The sequence below is a fragment of the Eleutherodactylus coqui genome, chromosome 11 (genome assembly GCF_035609145.1).
Source record: "Eleutherodactylus coqui strain aEleCoq1 chromosome 11, aEleCoq1.hap1, whole genome shotgun sequence".
Lineage (NCBI taxonomy): Eukaryota > Metazoa > Chordata > Amphibia > Anura > Eleutherodactylidae > Eleutherodactylus > Eleutherodactylus coqui.
The window spans coordinates 134,041,925-134,066,316 of NC_089847.1; the positions used below are offsets into that span (position 1 = coordinate 134,041,925).

The following is a 24,392-nucleotide window of genomic DNA, read 5'->3' on the forward strand; positions in this document are numbered from 1 at the left end:
TTTATGGTTGCATCCCTTTAGTACAGAGGCATCCCGCAGGGAAACGTTACCGCACGATGTATACCTTATCTTAGCATGCCAATCTGTGGGAGATGGGCATCTTTAGGGCATGTGCTGAATGTTAACCGTTAGTGTGATCTAAACAGAGCTTTCCTATAGAAAACCCTGTAGATATCCTGCCAACTCCTTGCAGATGTTGCCCTGGTCAGATTCGCGCCCGGCCCCAGCGCTGCATGCAGTGTTCATTTTTTATTGCTCAGCAGTGAAAGTCAGTTGAATTGGGACCTGGCATTTATAATTTTAATCCTAGGCCGCGGCTGCTGCGGTGCTAATGGTTCTGGAAAGCGTTGCCTGCATGGATTGGTTATTGCGGTGTTTGCGCTGGAGCCGTCTCGTGTGTCGGCAGTGCTGAGTTGGCAGATCTGTCTTGTTTGTACCATGGGAGTATTAGGTCCTCCTGTAATCCCTTGATATGTTGCTGGATAGCGGAGCTTGTTATGTCTGGGAGCTGCTTGTATATTTACTCAAGGTGACAAGAAAATCTCAGCATTCCAGGTAGCGGCTGCGGATCACACACAATGTCACGGGTGGCCGGGACTGAGCAGGTGACAACCAGCCCTGAGGTCCCGAAGAGTCGCTGTATGATCGGACTGAGCGCATACAATACCATATTCCTGCCGTTCACTCATGCTGCGGAGCGAGGAGCCGGGGCTTTATTGCAACATTGTTTCAGGAGCACCTTCACTGGGTTCATTGTGTGCTAACTCCCAATTTGCTACATTTTTAAGGCAGCACCTTGAACACTCGCGCCGTCCAATGAATCTGCTAATCTGGACACTTAAAGTATATCCCTATTCCATGATGATAATGTCATCGGCTTACATTTATGTCCGGACTTCTTTCCAGTGCTGACATAGTCGTCCCCTTGGAGTTAGAACACTGCTGGAACTGCGGGAGTCGTTACAGAACACAACCTGGTCCAACTCCTGGGCCTCGGTTACTGTTTGATAGAACGTCATAAAGGACTTTCCCTTCTGTTCTGAAGGAGATCTGAATCTGAAAACAATCACTCTTGTATACGGAGAACGCCGTTTATACCCGAGTTATGGATGGTTTCACTAGTATTCCACATACTGTTACCTGTATTCATGTGAGTGCTGTCCGATTGTACTATGAACGGAACTCATGAAGGTTACACATGTAATTCAGTTTTAATTCACAAGTAATTTTTCTCTTGGACCAATGGTAGAGAGAGAAAAATTGCTGCACGTACTATTTTTTTTATTTTATTTGAATCGCCCATTACTTCTTATGGCAGGCAAAAAAAATTTGCGTCACACTCGCATAAATGATAACATTTTTGTGTGAATGAAAACTGCAATTGTAGCTATTTCTTTTTTTTTTTTCCTCTCACCCCCTTTCCCCATTGCAAAACACATCGTAATTGCTGGCAGAAATCGCTAGTTTACAGGTATATTGCACTCGCCCGTGTGACTGCACCCTAACTCACCGTAATTGGTGTTCACTTCAGAAGAGCCTCCCAATATGTCCTGTGCTCACTTTGTTCAGTTTCTTAAAGGGAACCAGTCCTCAACCTTGAGCTCCCTGAACTACATTATGGGGCTAAAGAAATAAGGGAAAGGGGGAGTTCGTAAAGCCGTATTTTAATACTAACCTGGTGCTCCATTCCAGCGCCGTCCCTGCGAAGTTGGTACACAGCATGAGTTTGCTGCTGGCTTTGTGGGGGAGCACAAACAAAGCCAGCCAGAAAAGGTCATGCTGCATGTGTACCAACTACGTGGGACATAGTGCTGGAACCCCTCTGTCAGCTCTACACCTGGTGACATCCCCCCCCACCAGACCCCGTTGTCAGCTCTACACCTGGTGACATCCCCCCCCACCAGACCCCGTTGTCAGCTCTACACCTGGTGACATCCCCCCCACCAGACCCCGTTGTCAGCTCTACACCTGGTGACATCCCCCCACCAGACCCCGTTGTCAGCTCTACACCGGGTGACATCCCACCACCAGACCCCGTTGTCAGCTCTACTCCTAGTGACATCCCCCACCACCAGGCCTCGTTGTCAGCTCTACACCGGGTGACATCCCCCACCACCAGACCCCGTTGTCAGCTCTACACCGGGTGACATCCCCCACCACCAGACCCCGTTGTCAGCTCTACTCCTAGTGACATCCCCCCCCCCACCAGACCTCGTTGTCAGCTCTACACCTGGTGACATCCCACCACCAGACCCCGTTGTCAGCTCTACACCCGGTGACATCCCACCACCAGACCCCGTTGTCAGCTCTACACCTGGTGACATTCCACCACCAGACCTCGTTGTCAGCTCTACACCTGGTGACATCCCCCAGCAGACCCCATTGTCAGCTCTACACCTGGTGACATTCCACCACCAGACCCCGTTGTCAGCTCTACTCCTAGTGACACCCCCCCCCCCCCCACCAGACCTCGTTGTCAGCTCTACACCGGGTGACATCCCACCACCAGACCCCGTTGTCAGCTCTACTCCTAGTGACATCCCCCACCACCAGGCCTCGTTGTCAGCTCTACACCGGGTGACATCCCCCACCACCAGACCCCGTTGTCAGCTCTACACCGGGTGACATCCCCCACCACCAGACCCCGTTGTCAGCTCTACTCCTAGTGACATCCCCCCCCACCAGACCTCGTTGTCAGCTCTACACCTGGTGACATCCCACCACCAGACCCCGTTGTCAGCTCTACACCCGGTGACATCCCACCACCAGACCCCGTTGTCAGCTCTACACCTGGTGACATCCCACAACCAGACCTCGTTGTCAGCTCTACACCTGGTGACATCCCCCAGCAGACCCCATTGTCAGCTCTACACCTGGTGACATCCCACCACCAGACCCCGTTGTCAGCTCTACACCTGGTGACATCCCACCACCAGACCCCGTTGTCAGCTCTACTCCTAGTGACATCCCCCCCCCACCAGACCTCGTTGTCAGCTCTACACCGGGTGACATCCCACCACCAGACCCCGTTGTCAGCTCTACTCCTAGTGACATCCCCCCACCAGACCCTGTTGGCAGCTCTACACCTGGTGGCTTCTGCACTGGGATCTGATGTATGATCCTGTCCTTTATACGCACATCATTGGGGGGCCAATCTTATTGCCAACATAGGATATTAACACTGTATGTATTGTATACTATCTTCTGTATTGTGCTGCTCACGATGTGTATTGTGTGATTACGAGGTCTCAGGACCCTCCATCCTGACAGTTTGACACGTAATCTGCAGTGTCTTGACTCTTCTATTCGTTGTTTCAGGTAGGAATGAATTGATAGCGCGATACATCAAGTTACGGACAGGGAAGACGCGGACCAGGAAGCAGGTAACTTATTAGATTCTTTCTACTCTTCATGGTCGATGCCGACAAACGGCTGTTTTATAGCCCAAAACAAATGCTTGACGATTGCTAATGTTCTGCCACAAGTGGGTCACTGGCAGATGTGCCTTACCAGCTCCTAAGATCAGACATGCCACCCATCGCCAAAATCAAAAGTAAATCCGCCTGAAAGGCATCCAGCCCACCGTCCAGATTTGATGATATTGTTATAAGAGCAGCGACTGATAGTTGACGCACATAATATAAATGTCTCTGGATGGAAATCTATGACCAAGTAGTGATGGTGAAGGGGAGAGTGTTTTCTGCACTCTGTCACTCATCTCATTGGGGAACACTACAGATTAAAATGGGTGAGAATGGGGCACAATAGATTGTCTTCCTACAGTCACATTTCCGCATCCTGAAAACATGGAATAATAGATTGTATTTTCCTAGGCAGTTAAAGGGGCGGTCCTCTTTTGTAAACTATTGATGACCTATCCGTGCAGGTCTGTCACCCGAGATAGTTGATGATCTGAGCCATTTCTGCGGTGGCCAGGCTTGGTATTACCACCATTCACTTCAATGGGAAGTTCACCTGTAATACCAAAGCTGGCCACTGCAGTGGGAATAGAGCTGTCTGCTTCCTGCAGAGATCTGCTCAGTGCATGGGCACACTGGCCTGGGTAACCGCTAAATGGGGGAGAGGGGAACGACGAACCTGCATTAATAATTTGTTGGCTTAACCTGAGGATAGGTTATCAACAGTTTACAACTGGCCAACCCCTTTAATGTATTATCCCAATAATGTTAAGAACACCACTTTGGGAAGTAAAGACTTTTTCCTCCGAACCTTCACAAACTGCCCTAGACCAAGCCTGAGGGGCTGCTGTTAATGTGTGGCTCTACTAGTCTCTATCTACTTAAAGTCCTGTTTCTTCAGTGCCCGCCTATACTCTTCATATAAGTCAGACCTCCCCTCTAGTTGACTCTATAGATGCCTGGTAGGGCAGCGGTCGTTGCCTTCACACAGCTGGATTCTTGCTCTGCACGTGGGACACTTGTTGGCTTATACAACTTAAAATATTGTTCTGGGTAAAATTGATGGGAAGTGAAAGCTTGTGGTCGCAGCCATTATCGGATTATTATGAGGAACCAGATGTTAACGCTACAATGTACTGTGCATTGTGTTAAAAATCTGATAAATCAATGCTGATTGGCTCATTGCTGTCACTAATAAAAAAAAGTTCTATATTAGAACAGAGCGGTCAACACAACTGAAGAGGATTCACACTGAAGTATGAGCTGAGTCACTTGGAAATACATTCTATTTATCCTTAGTTACATCCTGTATTATACCCCAGAGCTGCACTCACTGTTCTGCTGATGGAGTCACTGTATACATACATTACTTATCCTGTACTGCTCCTGAGTGACATCCAGTATTATACTGCAGAGCTGCACTCACTATTCTGCTAGTGCAGTCACTGTGTACATACATTACTTATCCTGTACTGCTCCTGAGTGACATCCAGTATTATACTGCAGAGCTGCACTCACTATTCTGCTGGTGGAGTCACTGTGTACATACATTACTTATCCTGTACTGCTCCTGAGTGACATCCAGTATTATACTGCAGAGCTGCACTCACTATTCTGCTGGTGGAGTCACTGTGTACATACATTACTTATCCTGTACTGCTCCTGAGTGACATCCAGTATTATACTGCAGAGCTGCACTCACTATTCTGCTGGTGGAGTCACTGTGTACATACATTACTTATCCTGTACTGCTCCTGAGTTACATCCTGTATTATACTCCAGAGCTGCACTCACTATTCTGCTGGTGGAGTCACTGTGTACATACATTACTTATCCTGTACTGCTCCTGAGTTGCATCCTGTATTATACTCCAGAGCTGCACTCACTATTCTGCTGGTGGAGTCACTGTGTACATACATTACTTATCCTGTACTGATCCTGAGTTACATCCTGCATTATACTCCAGAGCTGCACTCACTATTCTGCTGGTGGAGTCACTGTGTACATACATTACTTATCCTGTACTGATCCTGAGTTACATCCTGTATTATACTCCAGAGCTGCACTCACTATTCTGCTGGTGGAGTCATACATACATTACTTATCCTGTACTGACCCTGAGTTACATCCTGTATTATACTCCAGAGCTGCACTCACTATTCTGCTGGTGGAGTCACTGTATACATACATTACTTATCCTGTCCTGATCCTGAGTTACATCCAGTATTATACTCCAGAGCTGCACTCACTGTTCTGCTGATGGAGTCACTGTGTACATACATTACTTATCCTGTACTGATCCTGAGTTACATCCTGTATTATACTCCAGAGCTGCACTCACTATTCTGCTGGTGGAGTCACTGTGTACATACATTACTTATCCTCAGTGCATGAGCAGAAAAGGCCCACTGAACATCAGTTCAGCAGGGGTCTGTGGTGGCAGATCCTCACCAATCTACTACTGATGGTCTATCTGAAGAATGGGCCATAACCCTTTAAGGACCAAGCGTTGTAAATATATGGCGCTTTAATCCTGATTGGCAAAAGTACAGCGCAGAATTATAGCTTCTGCCATCAAGCAGTAGCAGGTCAGGTCCTCAGCTGTTATTCACAGCCGAGGACCCTGAGGAGAAGGAAGTAGTAGTTTTTTAACCACTTCTGCCTTCTCCTGTACAGACTACATAAAGCTCATTAAGCTCTGTGTAGGGAAAGGCGAGAAAGCAGAAGTGTCAAAATCTGTCTCATTGGTGCAGATCTGCAGCCGCCGTCTTCCCTTCTATTGAATGGGTGAAATCGGCTATGGATCGGCGTTGTCATCCGCACAAAGCTGTGGTTGTGGTGGGGATTCTCTACTGTGTGTGTACATTCAGCGGTACACGCTGAATGTGTCCATAGCCTTCTGCCGCTGGAGCCCGTGTCTGTCTGGGCGGTACACACTGGTATGCTGTCAAACAGGCTACACAGTCCAGTATTGTATAATGAGGCATGCCGCTGTATATCAGTCAGTGATGTGCTAACAGATGCATATCACATATTCTATTAGTTTTCTGCGCTCGCTGAATGCAGCGTGATTCCCGGCCCATGCAGTAGCGAACGCAGCACTTATTTTGCTGTGTAATTGCAGCTTTACGGTGTGACTCGGCTTTAGTTGAGTTTTGCTCTCCTTGTACCCTAATCCTGTACATCTGTCAGTGATGTATGAGAATGAGTGTTCCAGCTCTACCTGCCAGCAGTTTGGCCCACCCCAAGTAATTTCGTGTTTCCAGGGGCATATCCTACAGGAACAATGGCCCCTATACATAGAATGTGACAGGAGCCACAAGAAAAGCCTGGGAGTCGGCACAAACGGCAGCTCCAAAAAATTCCGGCTGCTTCTCCAATCAGTTTGTATCGAGAAGAGCGTAATCTCTGCTTCGTTACAATGTATTCACTTCACTGCTGAAAATTTAAAGGGGCAGCTCCTCCGAGAAGAGTGCCGGTTATAAGTGACACTTGTTGTATGATGTGTAGCCGGGGTACAGGTCTAAGGAGAAATACAAAACTGTTACAAAGAGGAAAACCTCCTCTTAGGAGTTCACTGCATGGTGTTCAGTTTGGAGGAGGTTTAGAGCGAATTCCGAGTTAGAAACTGTATCTGTCATTTACACTTTTTTCAATGTGCAGAATAGGAGATTCTAAGCATTTTTGAGATGGAACAGTAGAGAGCAGGGTAGAAAAGGGTTAAAAATGAGAAAACCCAAACCTTTAATAGTGTTATAAGTGGGACAGCTGTGTCTGCAGCTGCTGTGGTGAGGACCACCCTCTACTACGGCTATGCAGGTAGGTGAAGACGGATTTCCCTAGCAACTTCCTACCAGAGGAAAAATGTACGAAACACATGTAAGACACATTGCAAAAATGCTTAGAATAACCTGTAATGTACATAAAAAAAACACAACGGTTCCACCTTAAATGCAGTGAATCTGTGAAGCCACCTGTTGGGGAATAACGAGCCGTTTTGTCATTAATTTTTGATCCTTTTTTCTGTATAGAATGGTTTAATGTGTTGGCTATAGGCTGCATAATCTGTCAGAGGTGAAGTCCCAAGACTTTTTTTTTTTCTTTAAACTTGCGTAAAATGTTTTTTTCCTTAACCCAAAAGAGTAAAGTAGGCCTTTAAAGTTTTTTTTTTTTTTTTCCCTAGTGAAAGACATTTTTTTTAAATCCCTTAAAATAAGAAAAAAAAGGTTTTTTTTAAATATTTTTTTTTTCTCCCGTGTTTTTTTTTTTTTTTTTGTGCCGCAAGCTTAATACCGCTTGGGCTATCCTTAAAAGCACCGCCATACTCCTACCAAAAATTAAAATTTAATAAGTTAAAATTTCCTTTTTTTTTTTTATTTTTTATTTTTTTTTATTTTTTTTAAATCTGAACCCCGTAGGTGTCTAGTCACATACAGGTCTTAGCAAGAAAGAAAGTTCGAGAAATCCAAGCCGCCATTAAGGTACGTCTGGCTTGCCCAGTTGTAGGGGCTTTTCATCTCCATGGTTACAGGCTTTTTCCTTTGTTTTCCTCCCTCCCCCTACCCTGCAGGTGTCTAGTCACATTCAGGTTCTTGCCAGAAGGAAATCTCGTGATTTTCATTCCAAGCTGAAGGTATGCGCTTCTCTGCTTTTGGGCTTGTGGTTGCTCCGCATCTCACTTCCTGTTTCCCATGGTGACCGGTGAATGCTTTGTGCTGCCATCCTTGTAACCTAGTTTTCTTGCTGCATGTGAGAGCTGTTTACATTTCTTAATACCCGCTCTGCTACTTCTCTGCAAGCAGTCACTGTGAATATCCTCTCCAGATACTTAGCTGCACGTCTGCCCAGAAATATCAATTAGCGAGGAATTAACAACTCCAGCGCTCCAGTCCTCGGGTTTGGCGCTGCGGCAGGAGAAGCTCCCAGTCGCGACCTTTCGTAGTACATAAAGACCAAAGTTCAATAGATTTTTCAGTAGCGCCATAAAATGTGCATTGACTGTCAGCACAAGATTGAAAAGCTAATGAAAAAGTTACTTTGCTTCATAGGTTTCACACTAAAATTAAAGGGGTTGTCTGGCCTATCCTCAGGAGACGTTATCACTAGTAGATTGGCCGAGCTCCGTTGCCCTGATCAGCCGTTTGTCACACTGCTGCACTCAAGTACTAAATAGGATTCTGCAGGAAGCAGACAGCTCTGTCCTTGCTGTAGTGGCCAGGCATGGTATTGCAGGCATTGAAATAAATGTAAACTTTGCCTACAATACTAAGCTTGGCCACTGCGGTAGCGATGGAGCGATCGGTTTACGGATCCCTGACAAACTATTACTAATGACTTGTCCTGAGGATAGGCCATCAATACTCGAAAACTGGACGACCTCTTTAAGGCATTGAGCAACTGGAGAACCATCGCATCACAATCTGCTTTATAGCTTCCAATTTAAGGCCAGTTTCACACGGGTGATAAAATCGCGTGATTTTCTGGTGATGCGAGATGTTTTTAATCATGCGATGTGGTGTGAAAAAAATTGTTGCATGTGCCATCCTGCTGCGATAAGCCTATTTTTCTCGCCTCCAAGTTTGCCGGTGCGGCCTCCAAAATATTGCAACGCACGAACTTGCGATGTCCGTGTGATGCATTTTTAACATTAGCAAATCCTGTTGTCTTTCGTGCAAGAAAATCGCAAGCGACAGCGAGATTATTTGCCACAAAAGCATCGCCGACGCTCAAACATCTCAAGTACAAAAATGTGATATTGCTACGATTTTGTTGCCCGGGTGAAATTGGCCTAAGGGTGCGTCCGCGGGGCGCAGATTTGCTGCGTTTTTAGTACAGTTATTGTCATTTAATTTAATCAAAGGGGTGAAATCCGCTGCAGATCCGCGCCAAAGTTGGCAACAAATCAGCGATCTGTAAAGGCCCCATAAAGCGGGTTTATGTAATGCTTAGGGGTTTAAAAAGTTCTGTAAACTTCTAATAAACATTTGAGGGGAAAGTTATAAAAATAAAGTAATTTCACGCTACAGTCTAAGACTGAAGGTGGCAGAACGTGAAGAACGTATTTAAAGGCTCACGCCTCTTTATAAATTTGGCACATCTTCCGTTGTCCTAAAGACAGAGAATGAAATCCATGGCTGCTATGAGCGGGCATCAAATTCTGCAAGAATTTCGGACAGATTGCAAAAGACAGAAATGGTGCAAAGTTGAAGGCTATGCCCCCTCTGGTTACACCCCACCCCCGACCACGTTTAAAACTTGGAACATGGTGAGAAATATCAGACCTTTTAGCAAAAACTGTCCGTGAGCCATTATTTGCCACGTCTTTATGCTAATAGAATAAGATCCTCCTTTGTGTTTCAGTTCCTCACTATATATTCAAAGTAGTATTTTTAGGTTTTTATGATGGGGTTCCCATGTTAAAAAAATCCTATACCCGCCTGTTCCAGATTCCTGCACCTTCAGCTTTATGCATCCGTTCTCCCTGCTGGTGTTTACATGGTGCAGTCAGCCTGTTTACGGGATGTCACAGGCTGCTGCAGCCAATCATTCATACAGCTTATTGGTCTGTGATTGGCAGCAGCAATCTGGTACATCCCCTTCAGACTGCCTCTGCAACCTCTCAATATAAATGGGAGACCCTGAACGGGCGAGTGTAAGGTTTTTAAAAGGGGCCTGTCACAGGCTATAAACTAAGTCATGGTGCTTATAGGGCAGGTCCCCAGGAGTCCAAGGAGGTTTGTTGTGCAGACCGTGCATCGGGATCTAAGCTGCAGGCTGTGTGCACACGCGCTTCATGGATCTCTATGGGAGTGCATGCGCACATCTTGCAGCTTTGAGTCTGTGGCATGTTCCGGGTGCTGACTTTCAAGGGTGACCATATGGGAACATATAGCCAGAACCTATCAGGTGAGAAGGCAGTCCTCATTAAGAATTAATTCTCCTTACTCTTAGTAAATTGAAGCATTCTTGTTTACCTCCAAAAGCCATAAGCCTGAATTAGCCTAAAGCTCAGCTCACATCTGTTAAGGAGCATTTAGACTGAAAGATGATTGCTCAAAAATCGCTCGAACAGTAGTTTGACAGTTTTGAGTGATCATCTTTGCATAATTCTAAGTAGCTTATTAGCTACTTAAGAGTTAATGCAGGCGGAGCGGGATACTGCCGTGATAGCTCAGAGAACAATGCAGCTGTTTTGTATATGCAAACAGCTGCTTTGTTCTCGCGGTTATCAGAGGTGTCTCGCTGAGCTGATAGCTCTGAGAAACAGCAGGAGCGCTGACAGCTTCTTTGTTCTCAGAGCTTTCAGCTGGTATCCCGCTGGGACTTCGCTGCCATACGCGGTCTCTGCCGACTCACACAGCGTCTTACGGACACTGTCGTGTGAATCGGCCCCAACCATTTTTGCAGCGGAGGGTTTGTTACATCTGTATCCAGTCTAGACAATCCCTTTTAATCTTCCTTCCATACTGAAAGTTTGCTAAAATGTATCCGCTTGGAGTGCCGACTACTTAGCTAATATTTCTAGACACAACCCTAGCAATCCCTCTGGGTGTAAAGAACAATCTTCCTTTTCACTAACAGCAAGCGGAGATCTTGACAATGGTGAGGAATTGAAACGTGTAGATGAGAAAGCTGATGAATTTTTCATTATGTACCAATTTTAAACTTTTCTTTAAAACCAGAAAACCTTTAATATCCCGCAGCGTCCCCCGATATGTCAGCAGGATTACTAGAACTAAAGACTCAATGAGAGATGTGCTCTTAGTAACCTTTCTGGTAAAGATGAGTAACTCCCAATTCAGTAGGCAAACCCGGTCTGTGCCCTCTAGAACTGTGCCGCCCCTCTATACTAACCCCACTGTGCCAGCTGTCCTCCGCATCATGCTGCTTGGTGGCCGGCTTGGAGTTGGAGCTGCACTTGGCTCAGCACTCCAGTTTAGCAGACAAGCGACCTTTTGATAACACAGAATGCCGCCTTTCTTTTCGGTTCCTTGCAGTCGTCTTGGCAGACTCAACCCCTTTGCTTTCCCCATAACTGCAGGACAAAGTGAATTGCATTTGGTTGCAGCTACTTTTAACGCATCTAATGTCCCGGCTGCATGGGCCCCTGAGCATGCTGCAAAAACTAGAGAGAAACCACAGATAGCGGTGTTAACCCCTTTCTCACCAGCATACGGCAACAGGAATGAATGGCTTGTTCTGCGCCCCCTTTCCTCTCTCTGCTTGCTCGGTAGACACACACCAGATGACTCCCCTGGAAATGTTCTAGATTCATAATCTGTAGCCAAGCAAAAGAAATGTTGATGACTGGCCTCCGCAGCTAAATATAGGCCCGCTCCTCTCTGTTTCCTATTCAATGAGCAATGGTTGAAAGCTTTGAAAAAAAAAAATTCCTTTTGATGTGAATGAAGTCTTCAGCATTTTTTTTGAAACGTTGCGCACACACAAAAAAAAGGATGGATTAATTACTCCTCATTAGCCAGCAAGTCAGGACACCTCTGAATGTACATTCTTCCCAACGCCAGAGCCATTGCCAGGATGAAACGATAACCTTTTGTTACTTAATTCAGCCTTGTCAATACAGCGTTGCGGAAGGAAACGGCGGTCCGGGACCCTTTGTGGGACCGCAGTACATCCCCATCCTGATTGCTACAAGGCATAGCCCTGCGTTGGGAGGAATGCTTCTAAAGGTGAACCTGTTCTAGATCTTCCCCTTTAAGAGCTATACACCTATTGGCTGCAGACCTTAACTCTGGCGTCTGAAGTGTTAAATGCCATTAAATTCCCCTTTATAGAATAGACTGCACAGTGGGATTTAATGGTTTGCACCAAAAGGTATTAAGAAAATGTTGCGGCTCTTATCTGTACGTCTGCGTCCTGTTTTTCTGTTTGTATTTTTGTTTGACTCATCCCCCCTCTTACAATGCTCAATGTGTCTTGTCTGATTATTAATGATTTAGTCATGTGTACTATGGAGTCTAGCATAGCTTGTCTTCAGGTTAGGCCATCAATAGTAGATTAGTGGGGGTCTGCCACCCTTATTTGTTTGCCAGGCTGGTGTGCTTTGTGAACTGAACTAATTTCTGCAGGAAGCAGACAGCTCTGATCTCACTGTAGTGGCCAGGCTTGGTATTGCACGCAGAGTTCCCATTCACTTTAATGGGAACTTTGTCTGCAGTACCAAGCCTGGCCAATGTAACCGGAACGGAGCTGCCTACTTCCGGCAGAAATCGGATCTGTGCACTAGTGCATTGACCTGGCCAACAGCTGATCGGAGGGGATCACAGGCAGCAGACCTCCACTGATTTACTGTTCATGGCCTATTCTGTAGATAGGCCAATAGTTTAGAAGAAGTATACAAAGCAGTTCCTAGAATGTTACATAATTCATTATGCATTGTTTTATTTCCACATTGCTTTCTATGTGCAACGAGAACTATTAGAAATGCACAGTTTCGCTCTTCCACAGTCCTGGCATTTATGTTCTGAAAACCCTATCCTGTAACCTGAGTCCCCAGAAGGGGGCGGTAGAATCACAATAGGGATGTGCGCTATAAAGTTACCCCTAGTCCTGCTTGCAGTCTTGGAGTTCTAAACCTTTTTATAGGGTATCTCTCACCTACTTATATCCCTATAAGCCAATAGGGCCAAGAGTATGTGACCCACTGACTCCGGTAATGTGTTATACTTGCCTTCCCCGTCGTTCCATCCCGCAGCTCAGTGCATTGAGCGGTGCGCTAAGTAGTCCGAACCTTCTAATTTTATAATGGCTGGACTACTAAGCATCTCCTCTCAATGCACTGTTTTGAACGGTCATTTTGCATTAGCTGCTAAAGAGTTAATTAGCCTTTTATTAGCTAACTAGCTTCATTTGCTTGTATTTAGAGAACAGCGAGTGGTCTGTCCTCTAAATACATCTGCTTTGTTCTGTTGCAGGCTGCATACAATGCTATCAGCGCTGCTCACGGAGAGCACAGCATGCCGTCCCTATTATCAGCGATGAACCAAGAGTGCATGGTAAGTGCACGGTGGGCACACGTTTACACGCAACGGCTGTCGCTCAAAAGCCGTTGTTTCGATGGATTTTGAGCGATAATCGTTGCGTGTAAATCAGCTTTAACCCTTGCATTCCCGGACTCAGCGGCTCATCTACTTTCATCCCATAAGATTAGATTATAAGACTAAAAGTAGATGACCGTCTCTTTAAAAGGAACACCCCAAGCAAAACAAGTACAGCATGTTGTGCCCCCTGCAGGTGAATGAGGTGGATTGCCATACTCCATGCTCTACAATAGCCATAACATAGTATAGAAAGTTATTCCTTTAAACTTTGGGAAGTTCCTGAATTGGTGGATCTTGTGAGCTCATTACACGTCCAGCAAAACGTTTCTTGTTTTAGGTCTGTAATCTGTGCATTTCTAGCGGTCTCTTATAAGGTTATATTCACACATGGGGGATTGGTTTCGTAAATTTCCACGACCGTCCAATTAGTCTAAATGGGGTTTGCAGAAATCCATGCGCCTGCTGCAGAAACATCCACATTCCTATGTATGGAACTGATTTTCAGTTTTAAAGGAGTTTTCTGGGCAAAAACTACTGCAGACCCTCCTCAGGATGGGTCATCAACAATTAAGGGTTTATAAGTTATAGCTTATGGGTAACATGCCTTTCCATGCACTTAAATAATTGGGCATATATTCGCCCTCCCCTGCTCTGTGTGTCCCACAGCGCTGCTCAGTCCCCCCTCTGATGTAACACAGGCGCTGCAGCTAATAACGGAGCCCAGCGATCGATCGCCGAGGTCTGTTATGGTTGCAGCGGCTGTGACGTCCTGTAAACCAGGCGGGACTGAAGCCAGTCAACACCGGAGCGGAAATCAAGAATCTCCAGAGGACACAGTGTGAAGAGAGGACTATATGCTGCTTTGTTGTATTAGTGCATGGGAAACTCATTTTACCCATATGCTATAATATGGACAACCCCTTCAATTGCCAAGGATCCGGCGATCAGCTGTCAGTGTGGGGGGCTGAATGTCCTCATCAGGGTTGGGACAGGAAGCGCCATAGTTGGCTTCACTCCTACTGAAATCAATGGGAGCTGAAGTGGCTATTACACTTCTGCTTCTGACAGCGGCGCCGGACGCGGAAGTGCTGGAAGTGTAATAGGCTCTTCAGCTCCCATTGATTTCAGCAGGAGTGAAGCCCGCTATGGCACTTCCTGTCCCGACCTGATGATGACGGCCAGCGGGCTGAGCAATCCGCTGACCGTCTGGGATCCCAAGCGGTGGATCCCAGTAATCCACTATTGATGATCTATCCTGAGGGTAGATAACCAATAGTTTTTGACCAGAAAACTTTTGAAAACTTTCTCATGCCAAATCCTCTGTGTGTGAATCTACCTTACCACCATCGGTGTTTGCCCCGCTGCTTCCCATGTCCTCCGTTAGTTGTTTTGTGTGGTATTTAGTCATTTTTGCTTGACGCCAACCTTTTAACACACTATTTGTATTGTATCCAGGTGACAAACATGGTAAGTTATTGCCGCAGCTCATGACTTGTGACTCCAGTTTGGCTTCTGCTCAGTGTTTGGCTGTTTGCTTTGACTTGTGACCCCAGCTTGTGCTGTATTACCCCCCACAGGGGCAGTTAGCTGTGGGTTAGGTATCCAGGTCCCTGGGGGTGACAAAGCCTATTTTCTGTCCAGTCTTTTGGGGGGCAGTGAATTGGGCTAATAGCATGAAGGCCTCGCCTGCATGTAGACGACCTGCCTGACATTCAGACTGCTTTGACGTGTTCGCCATCCTGTGCCAGCGCCCCAGCCATAGGCACCAGTGCGGAGTAGTACAGGGGATTAGAGCTAGCGTAGTACCGTCTGACACAAGAACACATGGTTGTGCTAGTTTCCAGCGTGTGAACGGACTCGATTATAGGGGTGACTCCAGCTAAAGTGGAATTTTAATCCAGCATTGTTCTCTTTCAGAGTAGCCAGTTTGTAGATTCTATGAAAAGGAGACTTCGCAACGACCCGACGGCATCTTGCCTTGGTGTCTGCAAAAGGAACGATCAATTGGAAGCCGTGTGCAAAGTGGCAGAGTAGTGTTATAATGTGACTTATTGTCAGGTGTCATCACCGGGACGGCAGAGCTGTAGTCACCGTACAAGTCTATATAGGCGGTCAGGCCTTGGCATCCATTCACACAGAGGGCCGGCCTATACCCAGATTCAGGGTAGACGTGGCACCGCCATTAGGTTCTGCATAGCTGCATGCTGGCATTACCACACCCTCCTGAGGCTTCCTATGTTTAATACTCACGCTTGTAGCTGCACAACCACCAACTGTCCGCACAGAGTTCAATAACCGCATGCCAACTGTTATATTAAAGGATCAAACCGCCAAGGACAAAGCATTACAGCACATGGCAGCCATGTCCTCTGCTCAGATTGTGTCCGCCACCGCCATTCACAACAAGCTCGGACTACCAGGGATTCCTCGTCCGGCGTTTCCTGCTGCACCCGGGGTAAGTGTGCACTCGGTGGGCCGCAACATCAAGCTACAACTCCCAGGTAGCATAAAGGGGTTGTCCAGTTTTAACTACTAATGACCTATCCTTAGGATAGGCACTTAATGATAGATCACTGTAAATATTACAATCGAAGTACCAACTGAAGTGAATGGGAACTTTGCCTGTAATACCAAGCCTGGCCATTGCAGTGAGAATGGAGCTGTCTGCTTCCTGCAAAAATCCACTCCCTGCATGAGCTCAAAAGTTTGGTGGATGGACCCCTGCTGATGGCTTGTCCTAAAGGTAGACAATCAATAGTTTACAAGTGGACAACCCCTCTAATAAATTTAGTGCCCCGTGCTGACTTGGTTTTTAGTTCTTGGTTTAGCTACTACTGTAGTTCGCCAGAAGAGGGACGGGGATACAGTAATGACTACAGGATCGGGCTGTACACAGGGTTGTTTAGAGGCTCTGGGCCTCGTTCACACGTGCGCCTTCTGTCATTCAGCTCCAATCCTTGGAGGTGAAAACGGCAAAAGTGGAAGTGCCGGGTCATTTGGCACCGAACGAACCCCTCGAGTATAATGAGCTCCGCTCAGCATTGGCTCAGACCAAATAGTGCTGCATGTCGATGATAGAATTCGAACAGAGCCTTCAACCGTGGTGTGAACAAGGCCCAACGATATAGACACACGGAACTACATAACCTGTTTCCCGAAAATAAGCCCTAGCGTGTGTTTTTTTTTTTTTTTTTTGTTTTTTTTTTTAAGATGCAGATTGGTCTTTCAGGATTTCTAAGAATTCTTGAAATATAAGCCTTGCTCCAAAATTAAGCCCTAGTTACAATTAATTAAAAAAGGTTAATTTAAACAGTGTCTAGAAGCTGTTCACACTCAACTGTAGGAAATATACAACCACTTCGCCCCAGAGTGGTTTTTTTGTTTTTTTTGCCATTTTCCGCCCGAGCCTCTGAGCAGCCAGGACTTTATTATATGAGGCTTGTTTATTGCTGGGAAAGTACGATTTTTTTTTTTTAAATGTTCCCATCTGATGTACTGAAAAACATTTTAAAAGTTTAAGTATGGTAAAATGGAAATGCGGTATTTTTACGCTATTCACGGTACAGGAAAAAGCCTTCTGCGGGTCATTACAACAGCGATACGTTTATAGACTTTGTTTCCCCTTTTTTTATTGGGCTGTGTGCGGGCGAGCTGCAGCCTAATATATGGTTACTGTTACCAGCTTCACCGGACTCTCTGATCACCTTTATTCAATTATGGCTGGAAAAACTGTAATTCTGGCGTTGTATAATACATAAATATATATATTTTTTGTTCTGGAGCGCTCGCTGTCTGGTATAAAGAATGATATTCTATTAGTTCAGACTTTTGTGGTTATACCAGTTATGTTTGGTTTTTTTTTAAGCCGCTAAAAGCTTAGATGCAGCGATCCAGGTTGACCACGGCATCCAAGCAGTTAAATATGGCCCTGGCCGTTACCGTCAGCTGCATGAAACAGCGGCCATACAAAGCAAGTTTCACCCCCCAAGCCCACGTCGTACCCACCCCAGTGGCCGACGGTGCACATGGACACCCTCAATCAGGAAGGGGTTAATCCATCCCATTTGTTTTACCTTTGTCTTTGTATTTTCGCTGTATTGGAACTATAAATATGGCCGTAAAGATACCTTTAATTTGAGCAACTTTGTAAATACTTGATTGCTACATGTGAGTAAAATGGCAACAAAGTTTAGAGAACGTTTACGACTTGAAAAGGAATAAAAAAAACACTAAAAAACATTTTTATGACTTCCTTTTCTTCCCATTTGCAGTACTGGCCGGGAATGCTTCAGACGGGGCAGCCAGGCTCTTCACAAGAGTAAGTCCATGAAGTCCCTGTATAAGGGCCATCAGGGGGGTATCTAGAGATGATGCCAAAGGGTTAATAGTGAGCACTGCTCTCTGTATGTGGCCATAGACTGGGAGAGCTCTCGCATCTCGGGACCCCATCGAACACAAAACAGGCTCTCATAAGTTTGATCTTCCTTGTTGGGGATGTTTTGCCCAGTAGTCCGCCGTTGTCTTATTGGCTGCTATAACGCCGCCCCCCCCCCCCCCCCCCCCGCTTCCAAAAACGAAATCCTAACTCCTCATTTTCCCGTTGCTGTAGCTGTCTGAGGGCTTGTTTTTTGCAAGACTACTTGTATTTTTCAATGGTTGTACCACATAATGGACTGAAAAACTTTTCAGCCCTGGGGGCCCTTTAGAAGGCCCTTGGCTGCCATAGCAACAGAGCGGCAGCTCTTGGGATCCCTAAACTCCAATGGGGTAATCTAATTGCTGCTTTCACAATTGACAGTGGCATTTAAAGGGTTAGCATCCACTATCAGTGTGAACGTTGATCATGACTGTTGCCGGCGGGTGTCAGCTGTCGAAAGCGCATCCAATCCATACAAACCCCACCGCTAGGAAGGGGGGTACATGCATGCCCTCTAGTGTTAAGGGGTTCAACATTGTTTAACTTTTGCTTTGTATAGAATGTATTTAAAGCCCCTTTAATGACCCCCTGAGAATCTGTACATTGAGATTGTCATTCTTGTTCCTATTGCAGCGTCAAGCCATTTGTCCAGCAAACCTACCCCATCCAGCCAGCAGTCACAGCGCCCCTTACAGGTAATCTGTAGCCGATGCACCATTGGAAGCGGGTTCAGACTCGCTTGACGATGAGATAATGATGACGGGACCCCCGTGTTTGGATATGTAATAATCGGAGGAGCAGCGGCTGATTCTTCCGATTGGCATACAGGAGATGAGTTATCGTCTCGCCGACTGTAAACACTTCTTGTACCAAAGAGAATCCTTGATGGAATATTTTTTCTTTGCGTGTAGTCATTTCAAGACCAGCTTAAAATTCCTGCTGGTCCTCTCCGGGGACGCTGAGCGCAGGTGTGCCGCCAAGGAAATGTAATTAAGCCGCCAGGGTAAGACTTTACGCTGAAGGGAGACGCCGGGTGCGCTGCTCCTCGCAACGACTGGGCGATGTGACATCAGGGCAAAGGAAATGTATCGCCGCACTCCTGGCTACAAGCGTTGGCGTGAGCGGTCCAGCAGCCGGGACCCCAAGAACATACGGCTGTCCCAATGTATGCCCAAGCCACGGGACCGTATTACTACGTGATGCAAGATGCACTGAAACAGGCTGACGAGATTTAGTGGAACGGGTCTCTGTTTTTGGATTTAAGGCCAAGACTTTTTTTTTTGAGGACTTTTATCTTGGCTTTTTCTGTCCCCAGGGCCATATGGGCTGTAGGTTTTACTGGGGCTATTTTTGGGGTACATACAGTGAATTGTAGAACTTTCATTTATTTTTGGAGGGGAAAGGAGAAAAAGCATCACTTCTGCCATTGTTTTTTGGAGGTTTATTTTACAGCGTCCGTCATGCAGCATAAACGGCGCGATATGTTTTTTTTTTTCTGCGGATTGGTACAATTAGAAGAATACCCAAATAATAGTTTTTCCTAGGTTTTTCCCGTTGCACGATAAAAGTGCAGCAGAGAAACAATCTGTAGAGAACGAGGCCATTTAATGAACATATCTGGAGTGAGGCTCGTTCACGCGGGCGCGTTCTTGGCGTGTGTTTTTTATGCATACCACACCCTTGTTTTGCATTGCTATATTATGACCTGCGGTTTTATGTTCATAAGAAAAATTGCAAAATGTCCTATTTTGGTCCAAAATCACCAATGTGGGTGAATGGGAATGAGAAAAAAAAGGCCTGGAATATGAATGTTACACGTGTAGTCGCTGTGTGTTCCACGCATGTTGCCAGGAGACACCGTGTGTGTGGTTTGTTTTTTTTGTATGTTTTTTACACACTTGAATAATGCAGTGAGTACGGATGCAGCGCGCTCATAAACTGCACAGGCGTGAAAAGCGCTCATACACGCGGCGAATACGGTGAGCTTTTCACGGACTGACATGCGCCCGTGTGAATGAGCCCTCGGTGTATTGTGATTTCGGACACCTTGTAATAGGATTCCCTCTTCAATGATCTTTGTACAAGATGTGGCCCCGTTTTCTGTATGTTCACTGCTGCTAACAAGCGTATGTGTTCCACTCCTCCAGGATTTGAGCCCACTGCTCCCCCTGCCTCATCAGTCCCTGCATGGCAAGGGCGGTCCATCGGCACAACCAAGCTTCGGTTGGTGGAATTCTCAGCATTTCTAGAGCAGCAGCGGGACCCGGACGCAGTAAGTGAACACCATGCAGTACAAGCAGCCGCCTGCGGGAGCGCTGCTGAGCTATTTGTTGCCATGAGTTACACATATAATTCATTGAACAGAGTGACAGAAAATGACGATTCTTCAATGTAGGAAGAAAAATAAAGTTTTGTATACTTTTCTGTGATGGTTTAATAATCCAGAGTCACTTATGGTCCATCATTCGAAGGTCTTGTCAGGAGGTCTTGCAGAATGCTCGTCCTTCTGCACAGACTACCTTGGGTCATGTCCCCTGTCCTGTTAGCGGGGGTCATATTTGACTCATTCTTCTTTTCTGAGAGGCCGGATTCCTGTGTGGGGTAAGTTGTGCGCCGGCACCTGTCTTTTTGGCAGGCTCGGCCGGCAGCTGCCGTGTGATCTAAGAGCTGTCTTTAGGTATGCTAGTGTAGATGGCATATAGAATGTCTCATTCCAGGAGCATTCCTAGGAGTCCTGTCCGTCATCTGCTGACACGTCTCTTCTTGTCATCGCATGTCTTTTTGGAGTTTTATTTTTTGTGTTTCAAAAACTCATTCCAGTCAGCTAAAATAGAGAGGTGGAGCGGCCGCCGGAACGTGTGAATACTTTTATTAAAGAAGTCCCGCTCCATAACTGAGAAGGAGAAAGAAAATGGAAGTTTAATGTAAACCTGCCGGCTGGACTTTTTACCGGAACTCTTAGGAGGATTGCTTTAGGTATTGATGTAGAACAAGATGGTGCGCCAAACGGCTTCATCCCAAACCCCATCTTGGGCCGCCTTCACACACAGCAGAAGTTTGGCAGCATATACTCTACAAGCCGCGTGAAGGTGACTTCAAGGACACTTATGCAGCGTGTCTATTCATGCTGTGGATTTCAACCCTTCCAATTCAAAGGTTAAAACCTGCAGCGACAGCCGTGGTCATAGCTGCACCGTTTAACCCTCTGCAATCCAATTTTGGATTCAGGGTTTCCTAGGGGGCTTTGTCTTTCTGCCATTATACAATGGCGCCACCTGCTGGCTAGAGCCAGTGCTGCGATATGTGACTTGTTGAAGAGGCCCCAGACAACAGAGCGGCCAGTAATATACAGTAAGAATACCCTGCTGGGCATCTTCTGACATCGGAGCTTGTACAGCCTTTAATCAGAATGTCTTTAGACGTCAGTGGATTGGAAAGGGTTAAGTACTGATTTGGACATTGCAGTTTTCAGCGTATTTGCTGTGGATTTCACGCAGCTAAAAGCCTGGAGTGAATACTCTGTGACTATTTCCTTAAAGGGATATTCAGTCTGATGTAAGTAGACCTCCCTTATTGTATAATGGAGCGTTCTGCACCTTTCAGCCATACGAGGCGTTCCAATTCCTCACTATTTCCACAATCTCAGTGAATTGGGAGCCTTCTGCTTTACATTTAGCGCAGCCTAAAAGTAGATCTAATTGTATCCAGTCTGCACAGCTCTGTGGGAGCAGCACAAATATGTAACCTGTGGTGGTGGCTCGCTACATTGTATCAGTCTGCACAGCTCGTGGTGGCTCGCTACATTGTATCAGTCCGGAGGCTAAGGTTGATTTATAGGCTCGCTGAAATGAACGATAAGCAAACTAATAATGATTCAGTCGTTGGCTGAGTTTGCATTGAAGGATTATTCATTTTTGCCCATGATTTTTTGAATGATCATTCAGTGGGAAAGGACTTTTAGGCGGTTATTACACAGCAGCATTACTGCCCTGCAAGACGCAGGAGGAGCTACACAGACGCCAGCCGGCACCCACATGCCTTAGTTCACGAGCCGTCCGGCTGCCAGTAACGCTGCAGTGTAATACTGGACTTATGGCCCATTTACACATAACGATTATTGCTCCGAGTTCGTTTAAATGAACTAATGGGACCAATGATTGGTCAGCGTAGATGCGAAAAAAATCACTCGATATTCATTTGCAATTGTTTATCACTCATTTTAGTCAGCGAAAAAACTATCGCTGGATCGGGGGCGTCTCGTCCGGTGTAATTGCTCCCCGCTAAGAGCTTTACGTAGAAGGGGAGTGAGAACCCAGCAATCCAGCAAGAAGTCTTTCAGTCTATACGCTCTGCACGAGCGCTCCTGACCTTAGCGGTGCAGTCAGCGCTCATGACTGTCGGCTAGAGATGAGCGAACGTACTCATTTTGAGTAATTACTCGATCGAGCGCCGCGATTTTCGAGTACTCGGGTGAAAAGATTCAGGGGGGGGCCGGGGGGAGGCGTGGCGGCGCGGGGGGTAGCAGCGGGGAACGGGGGAGCCCTCTCTCTCTCCCTCTCACTCCCTGCTGCAACCCCCCACTCACCCACGGCGCCCCCCGAATCTTTTCGCCCGAGTACGGAAGTACTCGAAAATCACGGTATTCGGGTGAAAAAGGGGCGGGGCCGAGTACGTTCGCTCATCTCTACTGTCGGCCTGTATGAAAGGGCCATTAGGCATAGTGCAGGTATTGCGTCTCTGGATGTATACAAGTATGGCCCCATTCACGGACGCCAAGCATTGATCTTGAAAATTAAGTGCAGTTGAAACACAAGTTTAGAAAGTTGCAAGACGCAAGTGTTATGTGCAGCAGCAGTTATGCAGCCGGCTGCGTCTCCTACCAGATGCCCAGCGGGTCCAGTCTGAGCGACCGTACAACCCCGAAAACCCCTCCTGCAAAGTCTCCCGCCGTCCACCACGTAACTCGAGATGTTCTTTAAGCTTTATTTGCATAAAACCTAAACAACCTTTACAAACTTTAGTTTACATCCCTCTTAGGATGACTTGACACGAGACAGGAATCGTGTAAATAGTTGTACCGACTCCCTAGACTCTGCGATGATCCGTGACTTGGGAAGTTATGCAATCAATAAGCAAATTGTTGGGAACGTTAACACGGGCCGAAATACTGTTCATCGACTAGTTGGTGGGTGTGAGATTCTTTGACAGGCGGGTATTTGCAAATTTCAACCCCTCTCCAATGCATGCCCATTGGTTGCAAAATCTACTGAACGCACAAATACATGTAAGCGGACAGGATGGAAGATGATGCAAGAATCAGCCACAGCAGCAAGAAACCGCAGCAGTGATTGTTCAGGGACTGTCCAGCCGAGGACCATCTTACATATTTGTGCTTTCCGGGACCAGTGAGCATTATCTGGGAAGGCAAAATGTTCAAAAAAGGCAGGACCAAATTGGCGTTTGGTGGGAGGCGCACATTGAGCGAGCGCACACAGCCCTGCAAAGTTGTTGGCTAGTTGTTAAAAAAAAAAACCAAACAACCAAATTACTATATACTGTTCACACCAGACGATAATTAGTCAACCATCAACTATTTTTAGGTGAGCCGAAACAAAGTGACTAGTAAATGAATTCTCGCTGTTGCTTACATTTGCTCTATTTGCACGATGGTTGTCGCCCCTATACAGAAGTATTTATTACCTGCCACAAAATGTAAAACCCACATTAGATGCTGCGTGGAGATGATGAAAGTCGTTGTTTTTTGTTCTTTTGCCTGGAAAGTCCTGCACAATACTCTTGAGCTGCTCTTACATTAATTACTCCATGGTTTATAGTTACAGGTTATCTATGCCATAAATCTGGCCAGGTAACGCATAAACCTACATACACAAGTATACTGGGGCCCCAACTGCTGGCAGACCCCCCTGACATCGGCTCATCTCCTTTGGTAACAAAAGATCAGACCTATTGAAATCCAACATGCCCGATCCTCCTCTTACATCTGTCAAGAGAGTTGACAAATACATACTAGATGGCCGCAACCAGCAGGTTTGGGCCACTTTTTTTTGCCTGTACGGCCAACTAGAATATCTTGGCCTGGCGTCTGTGCCGGCTGACATTGCTGAGGACCTTGTTGTCTTGTAGCTCTCGGGGTCCTCAAACACTTAAGAGTTCATTGCCTTGGTTTGTTCCTTGATGAGCTTTATAGAACACTACGCTTGGTCCACCATTAACGGTACGTAAATTGGTCTTTGCCACTTTACTCTCAGGCAGGTACGGTGCCGTCATTCTTTTCCTGCGGTGTTTAACCTACGAGTAGCCGCCTTCTGCTGCATTTACTTGCAGAGCAGTCCTGGTGTTCAGCCATGATGTAAAGTGAGCTCCTTCAGACAGTGGCCGGGTCGTGAGGCTGCGGACCCCCATAGGGCCATAGTAGGACAAGTCTGCTTTTTTATAACAACTATTTTAAATGGCCTGGACTCATACTCGGCTATT

General features: G+C 46.4%; 1 protein-coding gene across 6 annotated transcripts in view; it reads left to right on the plus strand.

Annotated features, from left to right (window-relative positions):
- The window catches only part of TEAD1 (TEA domain transcription factor 1), a 148,244-nt gene that overhangs the window by 102,452 nt on the left and 21,400 nt on the right, over window positions 1–24,392 (plus strand). For 3 of the 6 annotated variants that reach the window (XM_066583560.1, XM_066583562.1, XM_066583561.1), the window contains exons 4-10: window positions 3,319–3,383; window positions 7,838–7,900; window positions 7,990–8,052; window positions 15,801–15,935; window positions 17,752–17,798; window positions 18,531–18,592; window positions 20,045–20,169. In XM_066583560.1, the coding sequence (XP_066439657.1) occupies window positions 3,319–3,383; window positions 7,838–7,900; window positions 7,990–8,052; window positions 15,801–15,935; window positions 17,752–17,798; window positions 18,531–18,592; window positions 20,045–20,169 (560 nt within the window). The remainder of the gene's footprint in view (window positions 1–3,318; window positions 3,384–7,837; window positions 7,901–7,989; window positions 8,053–15,800; window positions 15,936–17,751; window positions 17,799–18,530; window positions 18,593–20,044; window positions 20,170–24,392) is intronic. The other 3 variants (XM_066583564.1, XM_066583565.1, XM_066583566.1) reach the window with 3 other exon arrangements.